At 42.0% G+C, this 19,638-nt stretch overlaps 2 protein-coding genes across 2 annotated transcripts in view; one reads left to right on the top strand and one right to left on the bottom strand.

The window, feature by feature from the left end:
• CTNNA3 (catenin (cadherin-associated protein), alpha 3) overlaps window positions 1-19,638 on the top strand; it is a 1,348,181-nt gene that overhangs the window by 742,596 nt on the left and 585,947 nt on the right. The window lies entirely within an intron of this gene.
• LOC102238601 lies at window positions 15,209-17,354 on the bottom strand. Its single transcript, XM_005876817.1, has 2 exons — window positions 16,986-17,354; window positions 15,209-15,574 (listed from the first exon to the last, which is right to left on the bottom strand). Exons 1-2 carry the CDS (start codon window positions 17,352-17,354, stop codon window positions 15,209-15,211), a joined length of 735 nt encoding a protein of 244 aa, XP_005876879.1.

Here is a 19,638-nt window from a genome sequence, read left to right as displayed (position 1 = left end):
AAGCAAGGAGGAGAAAAGCCCTCAAATTAAATTCTCAAGTCTGATTTATGAGACTGTTCCTGCCTCTGAAAATCTAGTTTTTTCTAATTTCAATTATTTGTTCCTCTGCTTCCCTGACTAGGTTGTTACAACAAAACTTGGTTTCTGGCTTATTGCCTAGTTCCTTCTTGGCTTGTTCTCTTTATAACCCTTTTGTCTGATAGGAGTGAAGACCCTTGCAACTGGGAATCCAGACTATATAGAGCAAAACCTATTGCTGACAATGGCCAGTTAAGAGACAAAAAAGGCTATTAACTAATGCTGTTGTTTTCTGGTAGCCATTGCAGGGCACTCTATGCATGCCATTATCCCCAATCAGGTCACCATTCTAGTTCCTGCTGGGATTTTTTTTTAAGAATAAGTAAGTAAACCCAGCCAACACAGCTCAGTGGTTGAGTATTGACCTAGGAACCAGGAAGTCACGGTTCGATTCCCAGTCAGGGCACATGTCTGTGTTGCGGGCTCAATCCCTAGTATGGGGCATAGGAGGCAGCTTATCAATGATTTTTTCTGGTCATTGATGTTTGTATCTCTCTCTCCCTCTCCCTTCCTGTGTAGTGAACAGGCATTTAGGATGTTTTTTATTACCTTAGTCCTTTGTAATCATGTTCTTTGGCCATCAGGCAAAGTGCTTTAGGCCTCTGCATGTGCACAAGATGTAATTTGAAGTATTAGCTGTAATACTACTGCTTCCATTTGTAGAGAGGACTGTAGGATTTAGAAAGATGGGGCACTAGGTAGTTTAGTGGGAGGGGATACTGACTAAAAAAACCCACAAAACTAACAGACAGAAAACTATTACAAGAGCAGCAGTACAAAAAGAGAAAATTTATGAGCCTAAACTAGAAATAGAAGGGTTTACTTTAACTGCAGAATAAAATAAATGTAAGAAAAATGAGTGAGAAAGTATTCTAGAAAACCATATTGAAACTAACTCGTAGAGGCCCTTTCTCAGGAGTTTGGAATGAATATTATAGGTAATGGGGCCATTATGAACGTTTTTGAGGAAGGGAAATGACAGAATCAAAGATATACTGCAGGAAAACCAATTTCTCTCAAGAAGAGGAATGGGTATTAAGGTAGTCAATCAAGAGATAAAAAAATGTCCTAGTTAAGAGTGATTGCAGAGTGGAAAGAAGTTGACAGCAGAGACATATGGGTCATAGCGTAAGATTACATAACCTGTTGGATACTGGGGAAAGAAAGGAAGGAGGAGGAATTCAAGGTGACTGTGAAATTTCTTTTTTTGGCGTGTGTGTAAAATATTTTAATAAAAAGCATCTTAAGTTATAAATTATTAACCCAAAAACCTAATTATTTGAATACAATCCAAGTCCTTTGAATTTTTAATTATAGACAGTATAAGAATCATTAAAATATTGACACATTATTTCTCCTCACTTAGAGAAAAACAATAAATGGATTAACAGTCTAGTGTAATATTGTTGGAAACAAAAATTTTCCTTACAGAGTAATTAACCAATTGTTCAACTATTTGTTTTTTAAATTGAGGTATAATTGGCGTATAGCATTATATTACTTTCAGGTACACAACATGATGATTTGATGTTTGTATACATTGCAAAATGATGACCATAGTAAGTCTAGTTAACATTATCATCTTACATAGTTACAAAAACTTTTTTTCTTGAGAACTTTTAAGATCTACTCGCTTAGCAACTTTCAAATGTGTAGTACAGCATTAACTAAGAGTATAGTGATTTTTTAAAAAATTTTGTTTTATTGCTTGAAGTATTACAAAGAGTATTACATATGTCTCCTTTATTTTCCCCTTGACTTTTCCCCAGCCTCCTCTACCCCCCAGTGTCTTGTGTCCATTGGTTATGCTTATATGCATGCATACAAGTCCTTTGGTTGATCTCTTACCTGCCCCTTTATCACAGGGTCAAATGGGAGTTCCATGTTTTGTTTTTTGAGGAAACTCCATACTGTCTTCCATAGTGGCTGCACCAGTCTGCATTCCCACCAGCAGTGCACAAGTGTTCCTTTTTCTCCACATCCTCTCCAGCACTTGTCGTTTGTTGATTTGTTGATGATAGCCATTCTGACAGGTGTGAGATGGTACCTCATTGTTGTTTTGATTTGCATCTCTCGGATGATTAGTGACTTTGAGCATGTTTTCATATGTCTCTTGGCTTTCTGAATGTCCTCTTTTGAAAGGTGTCTATTTAGATCCTTTGCCCATTTTTTGATTGGATTGTTTATCTTCTTTTTGTTAAGTTGTATGAGTTCCCTATAAATTTTGGAGATTAGGCCCTTATCAGATATGACGTTGGCAAATATGTTTTCCCACGCAGTGGGTTTTCTTGTTGTTTTGTTGATGGTTTCTTTTGCTGTGCAGAAGCTTTTTATTTTGATGTAGTCCCATTTGTTCATTTTCTCTTTAGTTTCAACTGCCCTAGGAGCTGTATCAGTGAAGAAATTGCTTTGGCATATGTCTGAGATTTTGTTGCCTTTGGATTCTTCTAGAATTTTTATGGTTTCCTGTCGTACATTTAAGTCCTTTATCCATTTTGAGTTTATTTTTGTGTATGGTGTAAGTTGGTGGTCTAGTTTCATTTTCTTGCATATATCTGTCCAATTTTCCCAACACCACTTATTGAAGAGACTATCTTGGCTCCATTGAATGTTCTTTCCTCCTTTGTCAAATATTAATTGAGCGTATTGGTTGGGGCTGATTTCTGGGCTCTCTATTCTATTCCATTGATCTATATGCCTGTTCTTGTGCCAGTACCAGGCAGTTTTGAGAACAGTGGCTTTGTAATACATCTTGATATCTGGTATTGAGATCCCACCTATTTTCTTCTTTCTCAGGATTGCTGCAGCTATTCGGGGTCTTTTTTTATTCCAGATGAATTTTTGGAGAGTTCGTTCTAGATCTGTGAAGTATGCCATTGGTATTTTAATGGGAAGTGCGTTGAATTTATAGATTGCTTTGGGTAGTATGGACATTTTAATGATGTTGATTTTACCAATCCATGAACACGGTATGTTCTTCCATCTGTTTATGTCTTCCTCTATCTCTTTTTTCAATGTCCTGTAGTTTTCTGAGTAGAGGTCTTTTACCTCTTTAGTTAAGTTTATTCCTAGGTAGCTTAATTTTTTTGGTGCGATGGTAAATGGGATTGTTTTTCTAATCTCTCTTTCTGAAAGTTCACTATTGGTGTATAGAAATGCCTCAGATTTCTTGGGGTTAATTTTGTATCCTGCTACATTGCCAAATTCATGTATTAAGTCTAGTAGCTTTTTGATGGAGTCTCTAGGGTTTTGTATGTATAATATCATGTCATCTGCAAATAAGGACAGTTTTACTTCCTCTTTTCCAATTTGGATGCCTTTTATTTCTTCTTCTTGTCTAATTGCAATGGCTAATACTTCCAGTACTATGTCGAACAGGAGTGGTGAGAGTGGGCATCCCTGTCTTGTTCCTGTTTTTAGGGGAAATGGTGTTAGTTTTTGTCCATTGAGTATGATGTTGGCTGTGGGTTTGTCATATATGGCTTTTATTATGTTGAGGTATGATCCTTCTATTCCCACCTTGCTGAGAGTTTTTATCAAAAATGGGTGTTGGATTTTGTCAAATGCTTTTTCTGCATCAATTGATATGACCATGTGGTTTTTTTCTTTCAATTTGTTTATGTGATGTATCACGTTTATTGATTTGCGGATATTGTACCATCCTTGCATCCCTGGGATAAATCCTACTTGGTCATGGTGTATGATCTTTCTGATGTACTGCTGGATCCGATTTGCTAAGATTTTGTTGAGGATTTTGGCATCTATGTTCATGAGGGATATTGGCCTGTAATTCTCTTTCATTGTGTTGTCTTTACCTGGTTTTGGTATTAGGGTGATGCTGGCTTCATAGAATGAGCTTGGAAGTGTTCCTTCCTCTTGAATTTTTTGTAGTAGTCTGAGGAGGGTAGGTTTTAGTTCTTCCTTGAATGTTTGGTAAAACTCCCCTGTGAAGCCGTCTGGTCCTGGGCTTTTGTTTGCTGGAAGCTTTTTGATGACTGCTTCAATTTCTTCCATAGTTATTGGCCTGTTGAGATTTTTAGATTCTTCCTGATTAAGTTTTGGAATGTTGTATTTTTCTAGAAATATGTCCATTTCCTCCAGGTTGTCTAGTTTGTTGGAGTAGAGTTGTTCATAGTATTTTTTAGCAATCATTTGTATTTCTGTGGGGTCTGTTGTTATTTTGCCTCTATCATTTCTGATTTGTTTATTTGGGTCCTCTCTCTTTGCTTCTTGGTGAGCCTGTATAGTGATTTTATTATCAGATTTAAATAAACATACAGAAGTAATAAGGTTAGGAAGGAAGATGGTCAGCTTGAGTTTAGACATATACAATCTGAAACATTAGTGGGATATATGTGTAGATATATCCCAAGGAGTTAAACATGAAGCATCAGAACATAAAATAAAGAGTGGGTCTAAAACCACAGATTAATGTTTCATTCATGGGAATTGATGCTGTCCTCAAAGGATAAAAGGAAAAGATAGAGAAGAAAACATCTGAGGACAAACCACTGAGAACATTTAGTTTGAGGTAAAGAAATCAAAGTAAAGGAAAAAAAAAAACACAACACACAGCACAACAGAGACAGAAGAACCAGGAATTCAGACACTAAAGGAGCTAATTTCAAGATAACAGGTAGCTGATTATAACAAGTGACAAGAATGTGGGGTCAAGGAATGGCCTGATCCTGTCCAGCACCAATTTGAGGATTCTCAGCTCAAGGAGGTCAAGTTATCAGCTTTGGTGCCTGGACTAGTACCTCTGACACAAAAGGGTATTGACTAAGGATATCAAGATAAGAAAGAAAGGTATAATGGATGGATTTTATACTAATCGTGTGGTAGACACTCATCTAAGGCCTGAAATATCAGCAGTGAGCAAATCAGGTCCAATCCTTTCTCTCTGGAAGATCACTGTCCAGAGGGAGAAGACGTAGTAAATGACTGTAAGAGGTAGAACTAATTGCAATAAAATATGATGGTTCCAGATTCAAAGGAGCTTTGGGGGTTTGGAGAAGAGAGAAAAATTCAGGAAATGACAAGAAGGGGCTATAACCTACCCACCTACAGGCCACCAATCTACAGGCTGAGGGGTTTAAAAGAGAAAATTGTCACCCTTTGAGAGGTTTGTAGATTACTTTATTTTAAGGGGAAATCGTTTAAAGCAAGATGTTGAAGGAATGTTCAGATTTTGCTAAAAATTTCCACACGGTATGTTGGAAGGATTGGAGAGTGGTTAAGGAAGGGTTTGAAATTGTATCAGATTAGAGGATCTACATAGCTTGATTAGTCCTGAGCTTCTGGCTAAAGTAAATAAGGACAGAGGGTTTAATGGGATTATTGGTGATGGTTCCTCAGGCCTATTGTGAGATAATGATTTAGGCCATGGAGTGGAGAGGGAAGGGGATTGCCTGTGAGTGATTAGAATTCAGTGGGTCTCCTCCTCAGAGGTAGCTCTAGTGAAGTATACAGATGGGAAGTATGTGTGCCTCACCAGCTCCACCAAGAGTGACATAGAGCCTGGTGAAAATTTGCTTAGCTATTTTAAATGTGTTTTTATTTTATTTATGTTAGAGAGAGAGAGAGAGAGAGGAAGGGAGAGGGATAGAGAGAGAACCATCAATGAGAAAGAGACATCCATCCTCTGCTTCATGCACACCCCCTACTGGGTATTGAGTCTGCAATCTGGGCATGTGCCTTGATGGGGAATTGAACTGGGACCTCTTGACTTACGGGTTCGTTCTCAGCCACTGAGCCACACTGGCCGAGCCGCTTAGCTATTTTAGAACATGAAGAGAGAGTTAAAAAAAAAAAAAAGAAAGTAGCAAGGTGGGAGAGGAGAAGCGTTTAGAAGGCCTCAAAAAAGGGTTACAAATATAAATTCTTTTAAAATAGAAGCTGGTAAGAATACCCTTGCATGAAAAAGCAAGATGCAAGGCGATAGAGAATGGTAGAGCCTGTGGCTCCTTATAAAAGGAATACAATTCATTTCCTGAAGAAGTATTTTGGTAGACTCGATCAGGCTTTCAGTATTCCACTCCTGGCCTGAAAGAATAATCATATACTTAAGTTAAATTTAAGAAGCAATTGGAACAAGAATTTATTACTGATTCAAATATACATAGAAAACTCTTGTCAGTACAATAGAGGGAAGAACAATTTTTTTCTCAGAAAATATGGACTCAGTCTCAAAACATGTGGGTAATGGGTTACTGTCCCAGGATAAGGGCTCCTAATGCAGCTTCAAAGTGTGGCTTTGATAAGAATTTGAGACACTGTGGTCAAAGGGGGAACCCAGTCTTCTAGGTGGTATAGCAGAGTGGGTAAGACAACACATGAAAAGATTCCAGGCTATGAATGGGGGAGAGATGGGACAGTTTTATGAAACCTGTCTATTAGTACCGGGACCTCTAGACAGTGACCTGGATGTGGGGTACAGATTCCTCCACTCCATCCCTGGACTCTGGGAGCAGGCAAGGACCAGACAGAGGGACTGGGTTAAATGCAGGCTCCAAGTCTAGAAAGAAACTTGGTCTAGAACAAGAATCAGTAGACAGGTCATGAAGCAGGGGTCAAGATGGATATGTTACCAGAGGAAGACCAGTCTGGAAATAGCTTCTCACATGTGTCATGGGAAAGGAATTTCAGGGACACGTGTGTAAGAAGATTTGAGGGATAGCAGTGTCACTGTAAGAAACATTCAAACCTGTGAAAAAATTTTGTGAGTTTATGTGAGCCAAACTGTTGACAGTTTCCGGGGAGGAAAATCTCAAGGGATTGAAATAATGCTCCTGAGAATGGCGATTTTGCACCTTATTTTATACATTACAATCAAAAGAGATGATGCAAGGGGGGTACATGAAATCCATTGGTGATAGATTAAGGAGGTGGGAGAAAGCAAAGTGGGGGAACCTCTGGGAATGGATAAAAAGTAAAATGATAGACACACGCATCCTTTACATAGGTGGGTACAGGATAGTAACAGTCAGCCATTGACATGATAACAATGAGAGGACTTATGGTTCCTACCCTGTGCATTGGTTGTGCCCTGAAGGGTTTGGAAAAAGGGGAGTCACCCTGACATTCCAAAGGAATGTTATTGTAGATGCGAAAGACAATACACAGACTTAGTTAAGGTAAAAATTGACCTTTGTCAGGGAAGATTCTAGCCTAGGACATGACTACACACCATAAACTGCTTTTAGTTAAAGTTTTAAGCTCAAACCTCTGGGAATGGATAAAAAGTAAAATGATAGACACACGCATCCTTTACATAGGTGGGTACAGGATAGTAACAGTCAGCCATTGACATGATAACAATGAGAGGATTTATGGTTCCTCCCCTGTGCATTGGTTGTGCCCTGAAGGGTTTGGAAAAAGGGGAGTCACCCTGACATTCCAAAGAGATGTTATTGTAGATGCAAAAGACAATACACAAGCTTAGTTAAGGTAAAGATTGACCTTTGTCAGGGAAGATTCTAGCCTAGGACATGATTACCCACCATAAACTGCTTTGAAGTTCAGACTGTCATTCATGGATACTTAGGTCTCTGAGTTTGCAAGGCCGCCACACAGGCCTTCCCTGAGCTAGTCAGGTTTAGCATGTGGGCCCCTTTCATCCACAGTGGCAAGATTTATTTGAGCGCCCTTGAAAAGGCTGCCACACTCAACAAGGCACTCCCCCAGCACTCAGCCGGTAGATTACATTCACTGCCCCCAGGTACTCCATGCCCAATGCCTCATATACTAGTATGACCAGGTGGCTTAGTTTTGTCTTGCTGTGGGAGAAGTGCAGATTCTGGGGCAGCAGGCCCACACTTGGGCCCGCCAGGCCCAGGAAGGTCATCAGGGCCCAGAACTGCCTCACTCTGGCACCCGAGGCTGATTTGGGGCAAGCTACTTAACTTCCCTGTGCCTCATATCCTATCTGCACATCTGTCGCCAAGGCTTGGTGGTACCCAAGCCATAGTTGGCAATATGATGCCTGGAGTGACTGTGAAACTGTCCTTTCCTAGTTAATCCAGCTGGTTCTGTTTGCTCCCCTCCCTTTTGTTAATATCTAACTAACTAACTACCTGCTGTAACAGACACTGTGGTCTAAAACTTGGACCAACATGAGGCAGACTTCCAGCATAGTGCATCCTAAGGGCTCCGTGGAAGCTCACTGATGGCACGGCAAATTCCAGATTCAGTTGAAACACCACTTAATTCTAAGTCCTGCTGATTCTTTAAGCCTGTCAGGATGTGTGCTGAGCCAGCCAGGACTAACCAGGAGCCTGCAGTGGTCCTGGACATGCAGGTGGAGTTCACCAGCAAAGCCACCTTAGGAGAAATGGGGCAGAGCTGAGATGGGAGGGGATGGGAGCTGAAAAGGGGAATGAAGGCAGTGGTGGGACTGAGGGAAGAGAGGGTTCTGATAAGCCCAGGCTAAAGCTTTGTTGGTTTAAAAAACAAACTGCTCACAAAGCATTTTTTATTTATTATTATTTTTTAACGGAGAGAGGAAAAACATCAGATGCTCATTGTGTGTTCACTTGACAAGCCAGCGTGCCCACACGGAGCCTGCTTCTCATCTAATTTTTTTTTCTCTGTCATGGGAGGACTGATATTGCAAAGATAAATTGAAGTGTTCGCATGGGGCTCCGGGATTTGTAGCTCTGAAGAGACACACACAAATATTCCATTTGAGAGTAGAAAGAGCTGCTCCGACTTTTCCCTATGGGTTTGAGGTAAGTAGCTAAGCCGAAAGCTCTTAAGCTAGAGAACAGCTTCAGACAGGAGACTATTTTTGACAGACCCTGTGTTCTTTCTTTCTCTGACTCCAAGAACAGGATCTTGGGGGCTTTGGGCTGTGTGATGGATGGAACTTAAGCAACAACAAAAAGTGAAACTAGCAACATCAGCATCTGCCCTAATGGTCATAAAAGTACAACTTCAACAAATGTCAAAAAATCACAAGCATATGTGTTTTTTTTTTTAAACAAATGGTATGTATGTCACACCCTGCAAAAAGACAAAACAGCTGATTCTATATCCAAATAATTATAAAGTAAGGGTCTGTTTGGTTGGCCCTTTTCTATGCCCTCTTCTCTGCTTTCTTTATTCTTTCTTGCTAGACAGGAGCAGAACAAAAGTAAGTTCATGAAAATCAGGAGTGGCTAAAGAGCCTAGAATGTGAGAGCAGAAAAGACTTCAGAAATCACCTGGGCTCAAAGCAGACCGGACAGAAGGGACCTTGACCTTGCTGGGGTCACACCACCCTCAAACCTGAACAGGGACACGGATGCCAAGCCTGGAGCTATTCAGTGGCTACACTTTTCCCTCAGGACAGACATGACCCTTACTGCTTTCCTGACACTTGAAATTCCTTCCAAGTTCACAGTTGTGCTTATGAGTAAAGGCTTAAATCAAAACAGACCTGGAGAGAAGTGCCCTCAGGAGTTCACTGTTGCTGCCAGAGCTTTTAGAACCACACATTTGGATGGAGAGTCTCTGGAAAGGGCTATACAGGTGGGGAGGACACTTGAAAATATTAAAGATGTGTGGGTGCTTGAGGGGATGGGTAGAGAAACTTGGCTTTCCTTTGTAATGCAGAGATTACTTTTAGCTACAGGGCCTGACTCTCCCAGTAGGTGTCACACTTTTTTTTAAAAAATATATTTTATTGATTTTTTACAGAGAAGAAGGGAGAGGGATAGAGAGTTAGAAACATCGATGAGAGAGAAACATCGATCAGCTGCCTCTTGCACATCCCCTATTGTGCCCGCAACCAAGGTACATGCCCTTGACTGGAATCGAACCTGGGACCCTTGAGTCTGCAGGCTGATGCTCTATTCACTGAGCCAAACCGGTCAGGGCGGTGTCACACTTTTTTAAATATGGAAATTACTAGAGACACGGCACACAAAATTCATGCACGGGTAGGGTCCCTAGGCTTGGCCTGCCATCAGGGCTGATTTTCCCCAGCTGCCGGCAGCCGGCCTTGCACCCCTGCCACCCCTGTGCCGCCCATGTCTGCCACCACCCACCCCCGGTTCCCTGTTCCCCATTGGGCAATCGGAGCCTGTCAGCCATGGGGAGGGACCGAGTGGTTGGCCATTCCTGCCCGCTCACCCCACCACCACCATCGGTCACCCTCTGTGTGAGAGGTGACTGGTGGGGCAATTGGGGCCCTGGCATCGCCCGCATCTGCCACTACCCAGCCCCAGTTCCTGGTTCCCCATCGGGCAATCAGAGCTTGCCGCTGGGCGGAGGGACCAAGAGGTTGGTTGTCAGGCCATGATCATGCGATGGGGGCCTGCGGGCTGGGGGCAGCTCCTATATTGAACGTCTGCCCCCTGGTGGTCAGTGCGCATCATAGCCGACCGGTTGTTCCATGGTTTTGTCATTTGCATTCATTTTTTTGTCTCAGAATCTGCTTCTTGGGGAACCCAACTTAAAGTAGTCTTTGGTTGTCACATATTTGTCTGGAATGCTCTCTGGGCCACTTGAGCATCTCCTAGGTGCTGCTGTGTTTCCAGAGGCAGGTGCTAGAAGGAAAGAGCAGATTAGGAATGTGTCCAGTCTTGTTGAACCCTAACTGCACTGCAGTCCCATTCTGTGTAGTCTTAGCACAGGCATGATACCTCAGTTTCTCCTGTTCACAGTGGGGATGGTAATACTGATGCTGAGGGTGTTCATTAGAATTCAATGATAGAGTTTCGGTAAGTCCCTGGCACATACCCGATATTTAACCTTCTGTTAGGCCCTAATGTTGTGGCCCCACCCCATAACAAAGAAACAGAATTTCCGGAGAATGAGGCCCAGAAATCAGGATTTTAAAAAGATTCCCAGGTGATTATAATGAGCAGCCAACGTTGAGAACCACTGCGTTAGGGTGATTTTCCTTCTACTTAATTTAATTTGCCATGTAGTAGGGTTTTGTTTAAACTATTTTTCTTAGGTGTAGTTAATGCTTTTGAAATTTAGGTGTTTATATACATGGAATCCTTAATGCTTTAAACGTATTCAAGCTCCTCTGTCCCTCACATGGGAATTTTAAGGAAGTGACCTCCCCTTCTGTCCTCGGGTTCTGTGTTAGTTTTCTAAAGTCCAAGAGCCATCTCGGAGGAGAGGGAGGAGCTGGTCCCCATCTGGGTGGCAGGCAAGGTACTGTGGGGTCCTGCTGCTCTGGGAGTGACTCAGATTATTCCACCGATTGTTTACTATGGCCCCAGCTTGAGGCACTCCTTCCTTCTTTTTAAAAAATATATTTTTATTGATTCCAGAGAGGAAGGGAGAGGGAGAGAGAGATAGAAACATCAATGATGAACGAGAATCATTGATCAGCTGTCTCCCACATGTTCCCACTGGGGAATCAAGCCTGCAACCCAGGCATGTGCCCTGACCGGGAATTGAACGCGTGACCTCCTGGTGCATAGGTCGACGCCAACCACTGAGTCACACCAGCCAGGCTTGTTTCTTCTTGAGGCACTGTTGATTTTCTAATTATGCCTTGCATTCCAGCTGTACTAACTGTTCTCCAATGACTTTCCAGTGGTTGGAAGTGTGCCAGATGTGACCTGCGGGAAAACCTCTGGTTGAACCTCACCGATGGCTCCGTCCTGTGTGGGAAGTGGTTCTTTGACAGCTCTGGGGGCAACGGGCACGCCCTGGGTCGCCCTCTGTGTGTGGGGTAACCAGTGGGGTGATTGAGGCCCTGTGCCGCCCATGTCTGCCACCATCCACCCCTGGTTCCCTGTTCCCCATTGGGCAATCGGAGCCTGTCAGCGAGGGGGAGGGACCGAGAGGTTGGCCATTCCTGCCTGCTCACAGGCCCCTCCACCCCCACCATCGGTCACCCTCTGTGTGAGAGGTGACCGGTGGGGCAATTGGGGCCCTGGCATAGCCTGCATCTGCCACTACCCAGCCCCAGTTCCTGGTTCCCCATTGGGCAATCAGAGCTTGCCGCTGGGCAGAGGGACCAAGAGGTTGGTTGTCAGGCCATGATCGTGCTATGGGGGCCTGCAGGCTGGGGGCAGCTCCTATATTGAACGTCTGCCCCCTGGTGGTCAGTGTGTATCATAGCCGACCGGTTGTTCCATGGTTTTGTCATTTGCATATTATGCTTATATATATATAGATACTCACAATTGAGGGGAAATCTAGTCTTTCTACTTGATGGCCTAGGAAGCCTGCACCAATTTCCTGTTGACAAAGACATTGGCCACAGTTTAAGATTTTAATGAAAAGAAAAAATAAATAGCTGATAAACATAACCTAGTCAGATTATAATGCCCTGAAGTACTATAACATGTGTCTGCTCTCACTGTTCCCTAATGTCACTCAGGACCATGGTCCTGAGACAGAATGATATCATCTGGAGAATAGTGGCTTTGGGGTAAAGTGTACCTGTTACAATATTCATTGTCTTGGAAATTTTTATTTTATTTGTAAAATGTGAGTGTCACTCTAAAAATGGATGGCATTGCTGAAAAAGTGGCTAGCAAAGTGCCAGAACTTACTAGGGATTCAATAAGTAGTAGTTATTTCCTTGGTTCTGAGACAGAATGATATCATCTGGAGAATAGTGGCTTTGGGGTAAAGTGTACCTGTTACAATATTCATTGTCTTGGAAATTTTTATTTTATTTGTAAAATGTGAGTGTCACTCTAAAAATGGATGGCATTGCTGAAAAAGTGGCTAGCAAAGTGCCATAACTTACTAGGGATTCAATAAGTAGTAATTATTTCCTTGGTTGCCATTATTTTTTTAAAAATATATTTTATTGATTTTTTTTACAGAGAGGAGGGGAGAGGGATAGAGAGTTAGAAACATCCATGAGAGAGAAACATTGATCAGCTGCCTCCTGCACACCCCCAACTGGGGATGTGCCCGCAACCAAGGTACATGCCCTTGACCGGAATCGAACCAGGGACCCTTCAGTCCCCAGGCTGACGCTCTATCCACTGAGTCAAACCGGTTAGGGCTGGTTGCCATTATTAACAACAGTGATGAAGAGGCCTCTTGTTGCCTTCACTTCTGTTTTCATGGTCTCATCACCATCCCTTATGACCCTTATTGCTCTCCTGACACTTGAAAAATTCCTTCCAAGTTCACAATTGTGCTTATGAGTAAAGGCTTAACACAGCGGTTCTCAACCTGTGTGTCGCGACCCCTTTGGGGGTTGAACGACCCTTTTACAGGGGTCGCCTAAGACCATTGGAAAACACATATATAATTACATATTGTTTTTGTGATTAATCACTATGCTTTAATTATGTTCAATTTGTAACAATGAAATTGGGGGTCACCACAACATGAGGAACTGTATTAAAGGGTTGCAGCATTCGGAATGTTGAGAACCACTGGCTTCACACAAGATAGAGCTAGTGAAGTGCCCTCAGGGATTCGCCATTGCTGTCGGAGCTTTTAGAGCCACACATGTGGATGGAGAGTCTCTGGAAAGGGCGAACACAGATGTGTGCAGCCTGCCTTGTTCTCTTCTGGCTTTATTTACTTATTTCTACACTAGCAATCCAAGATATTTATCATTCTTACCAGACATCCCGGTGGAGGAAACTCGAGATCCTCCCTGAATATGAACAGGTATCTCAACTTTCTCAGCAGAGCATGTGAAAAGGAATCATGATCCTTCTTTATCACAGTGGTTTCCAAACTTTTAAAATTATTCATGCCTATAAAAATATTATTTACAATAATTCCCTAATATAGGTGTTTTTATTTATAACTCATATAATTCTACAAAGTCATATACATCTTAAAACATACACAGAAAAAAGCTTTTTTTTTTTTAATGGGAAGAAGATATAAATATGTTTAATTTTCTTCCATAACCTTATGGGTCATCTTGCATAACCTCTGGATTATGCAAGTGCACACCTTCAAAACCATTGCTCTAAAGATATATCACTTTTTGTAAATCAAGCTGCCTAACCCAGAACCCAAGTGCCTAAGTCACCTTCCAGGAAATGTGCTGTTCCTGCCTTCTTTCAGCTTCCCTTGGTCAGCGGTCAGCTGGGGGCGAGGATGGCCATGTCCGAATGCCCATCCTGGCAAAGGCAGCCTGCTGCACAGTGTGCCCTGGAGGTCAGCCCAGCCTGCACAGCAGCAGCCCTGTCATCTTGCTGCAGGTGAGAGGATGGTCTGTCCTTGTTCTTCCAAATCTGCAGTTTGGCTGCGGAAGCCAACCACGTATGGTGGTTGACTGACAGGAGGAATGGAGGGAGGGGGCACAAGAGATCACTATCCTTACTGTCTCACTTTCAGAATAGCCCCTCGACTTACCTCCATTGCCAAAAAATCCTAATAGTGAGGAGCTCTATTTCCCCCTTTTTTCCTCCCCCTCTTTTTGTTTGTTTGTTTTGTTAACCGTCACCCAAGTATATCTTTCCCATTGCGTTTTAAAGAGAGTGGAAGAGATGGGGAGAGACAGAGAGAGAGAGAAACATTGATATGAGAGAGACACATTGATTGGTTGCCTCCCGCATGCATCCGACCAGGGCCTGGGATGGAGCCTGCAACTGAATACATGCCCTTGACAGAAATTGAAGCCAGGACCCTTCAGTCTGAGGGCCAACACTCTATCCACTGTGCAAAACCAGCTAGGGCTCTCCCCCTCTTTTTTTTTAAGTAAGGGCAAGCAAAGGAAAGAGAAGTATCTTTCCAATACTTTTGCTATCAAGATGACACCCCTTAACTCAGAGTGAACATTTAATTAATGCTTGCCAAGGGCTGTTCTTCAAAGAGCTTTTATTTTTGTTCGTACATATGCATACATGCACGTATGTATGTATGTATGTTACAACTACTTTACCACCAGGGACCTTTATTCTTTTCTCCTCTACCCTTCTGCTCTCACCTGCTCCTTTGGCCTTCATTGTGAGAAAGCTTTCTAAATGCCTGAGCTTTCTAAAATCCTACCTGGGGGGTGAGTTAAAATGCGGACATCTAAAGATTAAGATCTAATTACACTAGTGCTCAAGGCCAAAGGACATATTTCTCCGCTCCTACAGCAAAGTCTCTGTCATGTCAGGAAACCCCCCTGGGAGGTATACATTTGCACAGAAAAAAGTCTCAAAATATGGCCACCTGACCTCCCCTCACCACAGTCTGTTGCCCAGAAACCACATCAGAGCATCACCGGGCACTGCTGCGGCAGATAGTCTCCAGGATCACCGAGTGCTGGCTCCTGGTCTCTGCGATTTCCGGGCAGAGAAGCTTTTCTGAAGTGGTGGCAAGGATGTCCTGGGTGCTGAGGCTGCTGCACGGTGGCCTGAACACTGGACCAAAGAGTGCTGACTGCAGTCTGACTCTGGTACAGAATGTTTTGCTCATTAATATGTTCAAAAAATTTGAGTATCTTTGGCTTCTGAAGAGCAGAACAGGCATGATCAGATGATAACCCAAGTTCAGAACGTTTACGTGACTTGTCTAAGGTAACATATCTGGCTGTAATGGAGCTGGAAGGAACAGCCAGCATCAAGAAAGGTTCATGCTAAGCACAACAGATATAGAGATCAATAGACGGATATACACTTCATGCAAGTCAAATGTTCCATATATGCCTATCAATATCCCAGGCACTGTCCTATAGAAACAACTAGTAGAGAGGCATAGATTTTACACGGAAGGATCTTAGAATCTGACCAAAAAGGCAGACCTGCAAGAAAACAATGAAAAATGCAGTTCATTTAAAATGTTTAGAAGTACTTAAATTGGAGGAAAAGTAAATTCCTCAAGTGTACAAGACATCCAAATTAGCTGGAGAGGTTAAGGTGCAAGTAAATAGTTGTAGGTGAGAACACAGTGTATCCGGAGAACACTGAATGATTTGGTACTTTGAAGCTTCCAATAGGGCTGGTGGCATGGATCATGGACCACTATATGTAGTGTATAGAAAGAAATGCAAATTTACTGATGTAGTATCATACACAGACTAATTTTTGTTATTTCAGTGTTCCATGTGTTAGAGAGAGAATTATTTGAATGGTATTATTTAACATGGTTATTTTCTATTTATTTAACAACTATTTATTGACTGCTTGCTATGGGACAAGCCCTATTTCAGACCCTTGAAGTACATCAGTGAACAAAATGAAAATCTCTTCCCTCATGAAGTTTACTTTTTATTTTTTTTTTCATTTCAAACAAGATGTTTATTTAAACAGTGGGACATTTGACTTGAAGGGAAAACTATCTAGGATTCATTTCTTGTAGAGTAATTTATCTCTACTTAAGGATAGATTGCTTTACATGTACAGCTATGTACAAAAATGTTATAAAATTGTCCTTGGTTTTACAATGATAAATGAAAAAAAAAACATTAAAATTCTCCAATCAAACAAGGTAGCGAGGATTTTTATGTTGTTCTGTCTTTATCAAACAGTGAGAGCAGCCCTAGCTGGTTTGGCTCAGTGGATAGAGCCTTGGCCTGCAGACTGAAGGGTCCCGGGTTTGATTCCGTCATAGACATGTACCTTGGTTGTAGGCTCCTCCCCAGTGTGGGCCATGGTCAGGGCATGTGCGGGAGGCAACCAATCAATGTGTTTCTCTCACATTGATATTTCTCTCTGTCTGTCCCTCTCTCTCCCACTCTCTCTAAAAATCAATGGAAAAGTATCCTCAGGTGAGGATTAAAAAACACACAAACAAACAAAAACACCAATGAGAGCAAAATAACTTATTGGAATGTAAGATGAGAGCTGAATGAGTATGCCACTAATGGACAAAGCGGGTATTTTTATAGAACCAGTATTTTTCTCCACCCCATCTCCACATGATGTCCATCAGAACATAGCACTGGCCATTTAGTTTAAAATGCAAATGCATATGTACACACATTAGTTTCTTTATGTACAATAAAGGAATGGGGAAGGGGAAGATAAAAGAACAGAGAAAAACTATACTGTAGTGGTCAGGGTGTGGTGCAACAACATGGCAGTTTTCTGACTGAGAAGGTCTTGGTCTGGAGGCACAGAGTTCTGGAGTGAAGTGGCAGGTCCTCCTGTCTGCTGCTGGAACACACCAGTTGTATCTTCATCCTCTATGTCCAACTGTGAGGTGTGTGTTTCATTGATTAGCTGCCTGTCAAATTGGAATCTGATCTGCCTCGTTGGCAAACTGAGTCGTTCACAGTAGGCTTTCATTCCTTCACTAAGTGGTGTGCGCCTCTTACTCTTAAACTGCATCCCAGGACCATCCTGCCCCACCACCTTCGAATGTATATGATAGTTGTACTCAGTTTTGACTCCTTCCTTGGGCTTTTCATTGGCCATGGCGAGCACTGAAGTCTGCACAGCTGTGGCTTCACAAGAGAGGTCAAGTTTACATTCTCTTTCTTATCGACTTTAAGTAACTACATACACAAACACATGTGTTACTACACAGGGTTTCATATATAATGGGCAACATACCGTATTTGTTGGATAATTAAAGCATATCCACTGTTTTTTTCAGTAAAATGTGATTATAACCTCTACAAACTTAACTCTTGAGGAAGATTTGACTCCAAATTTTCCATTAGCAGTGGGGAACATGAAAATGAAATCATATTTACATTTTGGAAGGAGGACACCAGCAGTGATGTGGGATGGGTGATGCCTGAGACTGACACCAGGGAGACACATTAGGCTTCCACTGCATTTACTAGTAAAAGACATAAGTAAAAAAAAAAAAAGACAATAATGCAATTACAACATTTAGGAATTATTGATATGGGAGAAAGAGGAGTTTAGAACCGTTGCAGGATTCTGCTTTAGGTAATGGAATGATAGGTACAGAAAAAGAAAGGAGAGAGAGAGAGAGAGAGAGAGAGAGAGAGGCCAATGCAGGTCAAAGCACGTTCATATCCTTCTATTTAGCAAATATTACAGAAAGTATGAAGTGCTGTGACAATGTTAGCTATTGCCACTTGTTGGCTTTTGCTTTTATTTGTAACTTGAAAAGACTTTTTGGTACTATTTGTAATGCACAGTCATGCCTTAAAGCTGATTACAAGCCTCACTGTTTAAAGAACGACACTCTGGCTACCTTTTCATTCATTACTCACAACCACAGACTGAGTTCATAAGGGCAAAGGTAGAAGCCATGGCTGAGTAACCAGAGAATCTAGAGCTGCTGTCAGCAAATTGGCTCGTCAGCATTCTTTTAAGGAAAACACCTGCTGGCTTATTAAAGTTAATTGCTTGCAGGTATCAAGTTCCTTAGCCAGAGCTATCAAAGTCGCTGTGAGAGAGGTGATTAAGACTGTGCTGGGAGCTTGGGAAAGCTGGCTGAATACTATCTCATGTGGAGTCTTAGCTTTCCAAAAGGTTGTGGGTTCCATTCCCAGTCAGGGCACACATATGGGAAGCAATGGATCAATGTTTCATTCCCTCCCTCCCTCCTTCCCTCCCTCCCTTTCTCCCTCCTTCCCTCTTCCCTCCCTTCCCCACTATTTTCTTTTTTTCCCTCCTTGCTCTACCACCATCCCTCCTTACTCCTGTATCCTCTGCCACATGCCAACTGATATAGTTTGGTGCTAATTTTGCTCATCTAACATGTGGCCGGCATTTATTGAGCATTTATTAAGTGACAGTTTCTAGCCTTGGAAAATATAATAATGAATAACTGAAATAATGAATAACACAGCCTCTGCACATACATAATTCACAGTGTAGAATAAGAGGCAGACTTCTAAATCTATTATTAGAATTTTATGCCATAAATTCTAAAGATGGCATCTGTACCATATACTATGGGGAGGTAAAGAGAGAAGTATGCAGCGCACATGTATGCTTACATTGTCTTGGCGATTACCTAACTGTGGGGATTGGGATAAAAATAGATGATGAAAATATCTACTTGTGGCAGTCGGATTCTCCCAAAGAAATTAGCTTATGTGGTTGTGAGGGTTGGCAAGTTCTAAATCTATAGGGAGAGTGGTTAGAACTCAGACAGGAGTTGGTGTTGCAGACTTGAATTTGAAATTTGTAGGACAGGCCGGCAAGGTAGAAACTTCATTAGGATTCCTATCTTACAATCTTAGGGCAGAATTCCATCTTCTTCAGGTGACTTAATTTTTGCTCATAAGGCCTCCAACTAATGTGAGAAGGCCTATTACTTAAAGTCAATTGATTGTAAATGTTAATCACATCAAAAAAAAAAAAAACACCAAAAAAACAAATACCTTCACAGCAACATCTAGACCTGGGGTGAGGAACGTTTGGCCCATTGGCAGTATAAGGCCCACCCACAAATCATGTGGTCTGGCCCTGCCAAGGCCTTAGGGGTGCGTTAATTAAGTGTTTGACCAAATATAGCAGGCTAATTTTTAAGTTGATAATTTTGTATGGCTCTGGAATGATCTTATAAATATCCAAATGGCCCTTGGCAGAAAATAGGTTCCCCACCCCTAATCTAGACTATTGTTTGACCAAACAGCTGGGCACTGCAGCCTATCCAAGATGATATATAAAATTAACCCTCACAATGCCTGTGTGTGGAAACATTCCCCTATAAATTTCTATTTTCTCTTTAACAGTCCCTTCAGATCTATGGCCACAGAGATGCCAAAGTCAT

Source organism: Myotis brandtii, unplaced genomic scaffold (genome assembly GCF_000412655.1).
Source record: "Myotis brandtii unplaced genomic scaffold, ASM41265v1 scaffold499, whole genome shotgun sequence".
Lineage (NCBI taxonomy): Eukaryota > Metazoa > Chordata > Mammalia > Chiroptera > Vespertilionidae > Myotis > Myotis brandtii.
This window is presented reverse-complemented; position numbering and strand designations above follow the sequence as displayed.

Coding starts and splice junctions, on each gene's coding strand:
- LOC102238601 (XM_005876817.1), bottom strand. CDS start 17,354: ATGGCCAATGAAAAGCCCAAGGAAGGAGTCAAAACTGAGTACAACTAT. Junction 15,575..16,985: donor ACCACACCCTGACCACTACA/GTATAGTTTTTC, acceptor TGTTGTGCTTAG/CATGAACCTTTCTTGATGCT.